General features: G+C 36.0%; 1 protein-coding gene across 1 annotated transcript in view; it reads right to left on the bottom strand.

Moving 5' to 3' along the window:
• The window catches only part of LOC107012189 (protein timeless homolog), a 16,242-nt gene continuing 4,844 nt past the window's right edge, over positions 1–11,398 (bottom strand). Inside the window, exons 5-20 of the mRNA XM_015211957.2 lie at positions 11,218–11,355; positions 10,904–11,096; positions 10,684–10,811; positions 9,539–9,748; positions 9,056–9,222; positions 8,275–8,353; positions 5,918–6,562; positions 5,429–5,793; positions 4,991–5,107; positions 4,805–4,909; positions 4,227–4,469; positions 4,084–4,152; positions 3,707–3,928; positions 2,623–2,733; positions 1,158–1,268; positions 1–512 (exon numbers count right to left, since the gene is read on the bottom strand). Coding sequence (XP_015067443.1) covers positions 260–512; positions 1,158–1,268; positions 2,623–2,733; positions 3,707–3,928; positions 4,084–4,152; positions 4,227–4,469; positions 4,805–4,909; positions 4,991–5,107; positions 5,429–5,793; positions 5,918–6,562; positions 8,275–8,353; positions 9,056–9,222; positions 9,539–9,748; positions 10,684–10,811; positions 10,904–11,096; positions 11,218–11,355 — 3,156 coding nt within the window. The 3' untranslated portion in view covers positions 1–259. The remainder of the gene's footprint in view (positions 513–1,157; positions 1,269–2,622; positions 2,734–3,706; positions 3,929–4,083; positions 4,153–4,226; positions 4,470–4,804; positions 4,910–4,990; positions 5,108–5,428; positions 5,794–5,917; positions 6,563–8,274; positions 8,354–9,055; positions 9,223–9,538; positions 9,749–10,683; positions 10,812–10,903; positions 11,097–11,217; positions 11,356–11,398) is intronic.

Consider the following 11,398-nt stretch of genomic DNA (forward strand, 5'->3'; position numbering starts at 1 on the left):
TGACGAAATATAAAAGGCTTTAGATTATAGTGAGTTAGTTAGCAACCAAAAGAGAATAAGCTTCGTCGATGCTATTATGTTTCTACAGGTTGATTCATCACTAGCTAAGAAAATTTTGTGATGTTTCTCCAGCTTTAGAATAAGTAAAAAGTGACGATGCTTTACATTCATCTACACAATTGCATCATTAGAAACTTTAATCATAAATTTACATTTCAGTCGACCACAAGCTCTCGAGATGGGCTGACTTACCCTTGATTCAGTCATCTTCCTCCACATCAATGACCATCCTCAGTCGCCTTCTCGATACAGTAATAATAGGGGCTTCAAGTGAAGCATCATCATCCTCAAAATCAGACAATTCAGAATGGAATTTGCCCTGTAATTGCTGATTGCCAGGAGGAACATCTTGCTCACTGCTAAGGTCAGTTGCTAGGTTACCAGCATCAACATCTGAGGCAATATTATTAAATCCTGTAACCTCCATTGCAGTAGCTTGATCAAGCTCTCCCCTTAAAATTCCAGAGAGGTTAAGATCATGTTAGTTAAGTAGGTCAATGGACCAATGCCAATGGATCTAAAATCATGCCATGCTCTTTTGAGATAAAGAAGTCCAAATATGAAAAAGCACGAGAAAATTATTTAGAGGGAATAAACATCATATGTAAATGCTGATGCTACAATCCATCTGAGCTAATTTATGGCAAATATATAAAGTCACTATCAGACATTAATGGTTACTAGATTGTACATTATATATGCCGTTGATGTGAATGTATATAGATGCCAAAACTTGGTTTAACAAACATAAGAGGAAGTAAACAAGGGTATCAAATTTAGGAAAGCAGAAGAGGATGGCTAAAACAACTCAGAAGCCTCGGAAAGCTGGTATAGTAGTTCTAAAGTTCCTTCACAAAATAGAGGATTCCGAAAAGAAATTGGGATGAGGTGAGTGATGATATGAGGGGTTCATACCCAATGAAGAGACAACTGGCATAGTAATTTTGTCAAGTTCCTAAGCAATTAGAGGAAGATCCCAAATAGCAAATAAGATAAAGTGGGCAACTATATAAGAGGCTCATAAAAATTGAGGATATATGCAGTATCCACCGTGGTGCAAGAAAAAGTGAATCAATAAAAACACAGCTGTAGTGTACCTCTCTGAGTCATAAGCATCTTTGTCTTCAATGTCACTTTCGCTGCTGGTCTTGATTGAATTTATATTTAGCTTCCCATCCTCGCTCTGTGGAACAGCTTTTTGAGTTTTTCTGCATCAAATAAGATTATAATTCATTGTAATAACTATAAGTGTCCTGCAGAAGGTAGTAATTTTACTAACTGAAAGCATTACCACAATATATGTTGTGCTCCCTCATAAGCCAACACAGAAAAAGTCTACAGTCTACTCAAGATTACAATTCAATGACAGTAAGTTACTATAAAGAAACCCAAGTTAACTAATGAACGTACCACCTTCCTGTGAAACATTTTTTTTATCAAGCAAATTATTTCATTGATACTCCCTCATTTTCACCTCTATCCTCCCAAACACAACCTTATTCCACACTCTTACGTCTTTCTTTGGGCCTGTTTGGATTGGCTTTTGGTTTATGACTTATAAGCCAAAAGCCACAAATTAGGATTTCTAACTTATGGCTTTTGGCTTATTGACTTTAGAATAAGTGCTTATGAGCACTTTTAACTTTACCAAACACTTCAAAACTGCTTAAAAGCTATTTTGGCTTAAAAGCACCTAAAATAAGTCGATCCAAACGGGCACTTAAGCATCTTTAAATTTTTTGCAAGTCTGAAAGATTATCTCCCCTATAGCATATATATCCCACCACCCAACTACTCTATCTCCAAATTATGTTGCTAGTGCCTAGTAGTCACATGTTCTCAAATCTGAAAGGTGATCTCATCCTTCCATCCCTATCAGTTTATCACCAGCTAAAAGAACTAGAAACTTGTTAGAGCATGACCAAAAGAACCTAAACTTGACCAACAAAAGTAGCTCCTTCCTGCCCTGAAAACTAGAAGGATGTGGAGACCATGTCTAAACTATACAAGTCAATGAATAGGACAACTCAAATAGGTAACTTTGATGCGTTGACAGAATAATAAGACTTGGTGATTGGTGAAGATCATGATTTGAAGAAACATGAATCTGAGCCCAGACATAGAGAAACTATTGACAGGACTCCAACTATTAGTTACAGAGTAAACACTTCCCTTGTATATTATATGGCGTTTGAGAATATGGTACTCCAACAATCAATGCAATGCACATCTATACTTGACATTTTCACCTTTTTCAGATTGTAAATGAACTGACCAATCAGCATATATTTGTGCAACTTTGCTTGTACCAAACAAATTGAGATATTTCTATCAAGTAATGGTAAGGCTTGACCCCCTCCTATCTACACTTAATAACTGATGTGTCATATTTATAAGCTAAATACACATAAACATAAATCAGAATAAATCTACCATAAGCAGGACCAAAGGGAGACAGATGCCCACGACGACTTCTCATTGATTCTCAGAAAACAAATAACATGTTCAAAGTCATGTAAAGATTATGTAAAGCAGAGGAAAAACAGACAAAAGAGAGCATACACCAATAGTGAAGTCAGCAATTCATCATCAGACGCATCTTTTGATGATTTCTTCCTTGTATTCTGGTTCTCTCTTCCTCCAGAAGTGCTTCCTTTCCCCTGATGTTTGCTCCTGAAACTCCATAAAACAATGAAAGCCCTTATCATATATTTGGTGGGAGCATAGTAATAATTGTGTTCACCATTCATCCAAAACATTACTCCCAGCAAGATAGGTGATAATGCAACTGCCTGCTATGAGTATAGTGCCTTTTAACTTCTAGCTTACATGCCATTAAGTAACCTCACAACCCAACTCAGGATGAGAAGGAAGCAGGAGATCAGTATCATTAGAATCTCTTCTTCCACATTTTTCAAAACTTAGTGGGTGTTTGGATTGACTTATTTTAAGTGGCTTTTAAGCTTCTTTTTTTTTAATTTTGGAATTGTTTGGGAAACACAAAAAATGCATTTAAGCAGATCTTTTTTTAGGCTGAAAAAGTTTTTTTAAGAAAGAGGCAAAAGTTGGGTGCCCCCAACTTATGACTTTTTTTTTTTGAACTTGGTAACTTTCCCCAACTTATGATTTTAGCTTTCAACTTATAAGTAAATTTAAAAAAGTCAATCCAAACACTCTGAATCAGGAAGAATAGAGAGTGCAGGCAATATCATCTGCAACGTGAATGGTATATCTTTACTTTGCATATTCCAGATATACTAGTAGATTACATCAACAACAAATAGAGGAATTACCATGACTGATGGTTCTCAATACGGTATTTGGAGTCACTATGCAGATAAAGACAAACAGCAGAAACTAGTTTCTGAACATGTAAAGAAAAGCATGAAGCTAGAACACATGCTGAAAAAGGAGAGGTTAGGAAGTTTATTAGAACAGCAACTCCTAGCTTTGGATTTCCTACTATGCTAGCGAAGACTAATAATGGAGAAAATCATAGGTGGGAACTCAAGGGGAAAGGATATGGTCGCCCATCAATTAACACAGTGCACTGGACTAAATTACTCTGGAAGTAAGGAAGAGCAATCCACTTCTCAAGATAACCCAAATATTTAAGCTTTGTGCGCATCAAAGAACTTAACAGTACCTTCTCATTGATAACAAAGTCTCATCATCAGAGTTGTCTGAACCTTTAGTAGAAGCATCACCTGCTTCATCCATCAATTGCAAGTTGGTTTCTAAGCTTCTCTTTTTGGGGACATACAGGCCAAGTTGCTTAAGTTTTCGTGAAATCTTAGCAGCAGATAAAGTGCCCTCAGAATCAAGTGCATTGGCAATCATGTGGCTGCACCTCTTGTGATCTTTAAACCTTTCATAGTAAAATCATATCATATTATTAGTCCATATAAGAAATGGATATATGAAAGCCAGGGTCTCAAAGAAGAAGTTGCTTTCTTAAATATTTATGTTTAGAAGAAATTTCAGTGGAAAATCTTTGAGTAAATGATGGGCAATAGAACTCACTGCTCGAACAAATCTTTGATCTTTTGCTCCTGCTCCTGACTAAATGCCTGCACTCTCTTTCTAGTGTGCCTGAGAATGACCAGCAAGAATATTTAAAATCAAGTTCATGAAACATATAACTACACTGCTTTAAACACACTTACAGATGCCTTCTCTGCGAAGTACCCTCTTCTAGTATATCTGAATTTTGAAGTCTGAGATCACTTTCTAGAACCTTTACTTCACTCCTACGTTTGTCGGGAGCACTAGCATTTAATGTATTTTTCTTCCGTGGGATTTTGTATCCCAACTGTTTAAGTGCCCTGGTAACTTGGAGAGGTGAAATCTTTCCATCTGGATCAAGGGCTTCCGCTATGAGATCACAACAATTTTGACTATCTTTATACCTGGAAAACATACAAGAAAGGGATCATCATTTGTGAAAACAATATGAACAGATAGTAGAATACAACAATATTTTGTTGAACTTTTTTTCACAACTAACATGTGTCACCCTCAAAGTTCAAACATGAATTATTACTCCATAGCTCCCAATTCTACAGCCTAATTTAACATATCACAAACACTTAGTAAAGAGACTCAACTACTATGGGGCAATGTAAATGTGGGAGCTAATAGGGTACACTCGAGGAGTCGAGGTATGTGCACACTTCTACTTCATCATTGGTAGGATTAAGAGGAGGGTTTCAAAAATACAAATAATGAAACTATATATATGTACCTCTCAAATAGTTGCTCAGCTTTCTGTCGTGATTCATCATTAAGAGCTTGAAGTTTTCGTCTTTTAGGTTCTCTCTGAGACTCTTGTTCAACTGACTGCTTCTGTCTGCAATAAAAAAACACAATAAAGAAGATGGCTAAACTGAGAAATCAAGAAGAGCAAAAAACCAAGAATGAGGATTCATACTTTTTCAAATGTTGTTTTCCATTCATTGCATCATTTTCATCATTTGAAATTGATGCTGGGCTTTCCGCTCCCTCTCCCAAACTTTGGCTACTCCTATTTGTGACCTCTGCCTTCTTTCTGCGAAAATCACTGAATTATAAGATTCTGTTGGAGGAAAAAAGTTGACTTGGCTGTTTCTCTAATGGATGAAAGACCTACAACTTTGTCAAATGCTATTTTATCTTTTTTGTAATAGGAAATGATCAAAATTTAGAAAAAGAGAACTTCAAAGTAAAAAGTAATTTTTTTCCCAAGTTTACCAAGTCTGTCACAAAAATAAATTCACAGTCGAAGTAATACATAATTCAACATATGAAACTCTTGTTTTCTTTGATTCAAGCACAATAGCATTTAACAATCAACAAAAGCACTCTTGTGGTATTAGTGCAAACATCCTACCTGACAGTGTCTGAAAAATCTAATGGAAAATCAGCTTCATCATCACCAAGAGCATCAGCTAGACTTCGGCGAGTTCGTCCATTTGCTTCACATGAGCCAATTTCACCAGTCATTTTAACACCAGAACTATTTTTACCATTCTTAAATTGAGATAGATCCTTTAGCATGGAATCGCAAGTGAGATAATGACACTCTCGACGTGACTTCCAAAAGAGAACCTCTATGAAAAGCAGGGGATTACTCTTCATTTTGGCCAGCATTCTCCTAACTAAGTTAGTCAAAAAGAAAACAATGCTCTCATATTCTCTGCAAGGCCTAGACTTTTGCTCCTCCAGAATGTCATAGAATATGATGAGGAGAGATAGCTGTATATCAAGCAGAAAAAATTAATATGAGATATGTTACTTAATCTTCACATTGATCTTATCTCAAACAAAAAGTTTGATTGCTTTTCAACAATTAAAAGCAAACAAAGTTTCAATAAATTACCTGGTATAGCATGGGAGAAAGTTCCAGATCATCGCATATTTTCTGTAATATGTGTATCACAGAATTATTTGTAATAATGGAGTTGCTTTTGTAGTACTTTAGTAACCAACAAAGATTATGAATGGTGGCGTTGTTTGCAAGAGTAGAGACCAAAGCAGATATTTTGAGATCATCTTCTGTAGTCAACACATTTTCATCACCAGAAGAATAATCGTCATTAACATCATCAGAAAGTTTTTGTTGTGTCTCTGGCTGAGTGTTCTGGTGTCTTCCTGACTGAGCTTCTAGAGGAACATGTTGATTAACCTGATCTAGGATTGTTATATTTTCTTCTCCCTTTCCAACTACATGAAGATTATTTGACTTTTCACTTCCAGAGCCTGCAGCATTATTGTGAGTTGTATCAGTACTCTCAACCACCATTTGATCTTCGTTCACCGTGGTACATCCTATGTGTTCATCAATCTTGTTGGAGTCTATGGCATCTTCTCCATTGTGAGCTAATCCAGTATCTCTAAATTCATGACTAGAGCCACCAACAGGTAGCCCAACGGAGGCTGAATCTCTAATCATTTCATCATCATTTTCCTTCTTGTCATCTGTAACTGCAGTCTTCGGTCGTTTCTTCCTCAACTTTTTTGAAATCTACACAAAAATAGATCCTTTTTCGTCAATAAGTATCAGATCAGAAGCAAAAAGAAATCCATGAAATAAACTATATTTAGCATCTATGGAACTTAAGGCGGTAATGAGATATAGATCCTGCTATGGCATATTTCTTTATGTTGAGACACCCGATAAAGAAAGATGGGGCAGGCCCTCATACATGAGTGAACTAACTCATATAGTATACCACATGACTCATTATAGGAAGTGTTACTTCATAATATGCTTAGCCCTCTTACATACACAAGACTGCAACTCCAGAATGGTTGATTAATAGACCATGGTATTTGATTTGTCAAATACATCATTATTGTATACTCATATATATAGCGCAACCCAATTTTTATTTTTTACCTTTTAAAAAAGAATAGTGTGGAAGAGTTGGCCAGAGAAGTGCCACCCAACACCAATATAGCTATCCTACCTCATCACCATATATAATTTAGTTCAAAGCAACAACCCAGATGGCATCATCTATGATATGTGGAGTGCACAGGGATGGAACTTATTCTTCAGGAGATTGCTAAATGACTGGGAGATTGATAGAGTAGCCGATCTGCTAAATAGGGTTGATGACTTCAATAGCACAACTGCTGAACCAGATACATTAAGATGGAAACACAATATTGATGGCAATTCTCTGTTAAAAGGGTTTATAAAATGAAAGAAAGGGTACAGTATAGAGGGAAACCAAAAATATGGAAAAACTTATGGAATGGTCCATCCCAACCAAGGTAAAATGCTTTACTTGGTTGGTGGTTAAAAGTGCATGCCTGACACAAGAAGTTCTGAAGAAAAAAGTGGCCATCATAGTTTCCAGGTGCTTCTTATGCAATGAGACAAATGAAACAAACAGTCATCTATTTTGACACTGTACTTTTACCGAACAACTTTGGTCTCTATTTATCAACATAACAAAGACAAGTTGGAACTTGGACGATGCCGGAGCATACTGCAGCTTTGCTTAGCTGCTGGATAAAAAGAGGAGGCAGCAAAAGTCAAAAGAAGTGGTGGAGGATCATCCCAGAATGCATCTGGTGGACAGTTTGGAGAGAGAAATGGAGATGTTATGAAGATAGATCCAATTCCATCCAAAAACTTAAATGTAATTGTATAATATCTTTCTACTTTTGGTGTAAAGAAGTAGGTTTAGAGGATATAGATCAGTTAGTAGATTTATTAAGATCTCTGTAAGTATCTTCTATTCTATTTGTTTTTATTTACACTTTTGATGGCGTCCAGCGTGTCCTTAATGCTGAGGAATCCCCCCCCCCCAACCCCAACTACAGCACTACCATATAAAGATAAAATGGCTTTGCTTAAGATATGGAACACAGATCAAAGTTGCTGCTATCTTGTTGTGGTTCACTTCTCCATTATATCTTTATTACAGAATTTAGATCTGGACTAAATGAGCATTAATACTATCTCTCCTCAATCCAAGAAAGGTTATTTTTTCTCTAACAAGGTTCTCCACTTCATAGAAACACATCTACTTAGCAAGTATCTGCAGGCGACTATGAGCATTTGAAGTTTGATTAGCAAGTGATTGAATCATTCAAGATTATGAACAAAAGCCCCTAGAAATCAATATTAAGTACAAAAGTATTCTGCAGGTTTCCCTTGTCATCAAAAAAAGAAAGTATTTGCTAATTAAAATTTACAAAAATACAAAAGTTATCAGGGAATACCCTTAATGAACCACGTGCTTGAAGGTTCTCCATCAGCTTTATTACTGTATTGATAATTTCTACCAAATCAGCAAGGTAACTGGCAATAACAGATTCAAAATATTAGTAGAAGATTATACATGCTTTAGGTTAGATATACATTTCTCCAAACACACAACATTGCATTAACCTGGTAAATTGCATGCAGTCAAAAAACAACAAATAGCACTGTTTTTTTTAATAAATAGCACATTTTAATTCATGCTGACATCTTTTCATGATTAGTGCAGTGGAATTTAGAAGCCAACATAACAAACTTAGCTCATAGATCCTTTGTCTAGACATGGTTTGTACTTTCTAAATAAAGTTTCCTGTAGCTAAGAAAATTCAAGATTAAAGCTTTTCTGACATGGACAAAGAAATTGATAGTTATTAACAAGAAAATATACTTCAAAGTTGCACTATTGTGAACTGAGCCTACAAAACAGCTCCACCTGAAGGTTGGAACTGAAAGCAAGTTTTTGAGCAGATTCCAGCAAGCATGCAAATAATTTTATCCATAGAGATAGCTTTACTGAGGCGGTTGAATTACATCAATACAGAATAAGAGTGCAGTGCATAACAGCTATTAAGATCTCCAATAAACTAATCAACTACAAGTTGATTTTCTCCTTATTCATAATTCAATATTGGAGTCATGAGACTTGGTAGAGGCACCACATTTACTGCATTCTTACTCAACTTTTCTCCAATTTTTAGGAATAATTCTTTTTTAAAAAAAAATGTGTGTCAGAAGGGAGACCTTTTCGCTTGCTTATGGGTATCAAATGATTTGATCTGGGTCAAGAGAAACTGGGTCATCCCTTCTTCAGTTTGATCATAGAATAACTTGTAAAGAAGAATTCGGGATGTTCGATGCTCCTTGGAATCTTCTGGAGACTGCTTAAGCACCAATTCCAGCATAAGAAGCTGTCAACCAATATGAGTATAGTCAGAGAAGGATCCCAAAGTTTGATTCAGTCATAATACCCAACATTTTAGACCAATCCTTAAGCTGAAGCAGATATTGAAGCAAGTATCGAGCAACAGCCTTTGGGCTGGGAAATGCTGCATACTACTAAAGGTGTAACAAATCTCATTTTCTTCTGTTCTATGATATTGCATGTTGTACCTACTTAGCCATGCAGAGGCATGTCAAAAGGTACATGCATCCCATTCCTTTCATCAACGCTAAACACTAAACTAAAATAAGAGGAAAGACCCAAACTGTGAGAAAAGTGATCACCATAGTTTTAATAAGAGATCCTGCCACATAGAGAAACTTGCAGTCATTTGTCTCCTTCAAGGTCTCGAGCGAAAAACACCATCTCGAAAGAACCAACTGGAACATTGATATATTTAACGACTCGGCAATAGGACCACATATGCATCCTCTGAACAGTGTGCTGCCAGCTCTAGAATCCATCGGTTCTTGGGCATCAACTTCTTCATGGGGCTGATTAAGAGTCAAGAGAAGATTGAAATATGGGATCACAAGGACAAAACAAGGTAAATGGAAGCTACTTAATGAAATTCCAACAAAAGAGAAGCACAAAATTATGCAAAAAAGAATTTTCACAAGAGCCTGTATCATTTATTATTACATCTTGGTACGTCTCTTTTTAGTGTCTCAACTCTAATGATCAGACACCAGAAATAAGTGGTTTAGATTAGATCCTCAATGTTCTGAGTATGACAAAATTTAGTTCTCCATATTCTAGATAGCTTCAGATTCGTACATAGATCAGGAATACCAATATCATCTGGAAATGATAATCATGAATCATGAAGCTGGGTACAAATGAAAGAGGGTTCTATAAATGTTATTTAACTGGTAAATGTGTACGCATTCTCTGAATAGCTAACATTCAGTTGTTGACTAGTCAGTCAAACTTCCCAATGCAAAAGTTTGACAGCATAATGTTTTTACTAATTTAAACTTTACACTGATTACTGATTAGATGAATCAATAAAAGCCACTAACTAATCAAATCTGATCATGACGTAAATGGATTCAGGATCTACTTTATAAATGTCTGAATTCATTGTAACCGCTACATAATAATGCATATCCAGCGCCTAAGTTAGCTCTGTTAGATGGATATTCAATGTCCAGTAACACTAGTGTTTCCTCACTTGTTGGCTTGTTGGAAGCTCTATGCAACAGCTGAATTAACAGTCAGGCACGACTGAGATTATAGAAAGCAGATCTTTGTTTCAAAAGATAAATATTCCTGTTAGTAAATAACCCCCAACTTCATTATATCTATCTTTTTATAGAAACTGAAGTTACCAATAAGAGACGGTAATAGGAACAGTATTGTGCATCTTTACAGATAATTCAGATACACACTAACCATAGAACAACAGTTGTGTAAAACTTTGCTTTACCTGATTCAAAAACTTGTTGTACTGAAAAGAAGTAACAAACTGAGCAACCTGAAAGAAAATAACAATATCGCTAATCTGAATAGCATGATGTTCTTTTTCAATGTCATCACGAACAGACTGCATCAGGACTGTAATGAGTTAAATCAGAATGGAAAAATAAGTAGTGACATAAGAAGCGAATGAAGTGAAAGCAGATGCATCATTAAACCACATATCTTACCATTGTATCCCCCTTCTAGGAACTGGTTAATAAAATCATAAAGCAAATTTAAAATCTTATTGTTAGTTGCTGGTACTCTTCCTTGGTCCCACACAGTCCTTTTTGCCGGACCTCGATGCTTCGTGTGAGCTATTATCAGGGGATCATTAGAAACAGAACAAGGATTTCCCTTGATTAAAGTTTTAGAACCATCCTGTTAAATAAACAAGTTAACATTAGCACTAGTACAAACTATCGGTTCTTTATAGTAACATTATTATACCATCAGCTCTAATGTGTAAAATCCCATTTCTTTATTCAGGAGGATAAATTACCAGGGAAAACCGTGTAAAAGTTCCGCTGAACTGAGTATAGCAACCCAGGTTTCGTTGTCTGATAACTTTTCTCTTTTGACGTTCTTCCTCCATTATATCTTTGAGGGAGTTAATTGAAGTATCATTATCTTCATCTACCTGATGAACAAAATCCATTGATGAATCAGAAACCACCGGGGGG

This window comes from Solanum pennellii, chromosome 3 (assembly GCF_001406875.1).
Source record: "Solanum pennellii chromosome 3, SPENNV200".
NCBI classification, from domain to species: domain Eukaryota; kingdom Viridiplantae; phylum Streptophyta; class Magnoliopsida; order Solanales; family Solanaceae; genus Solanum; species Solanum pennellii.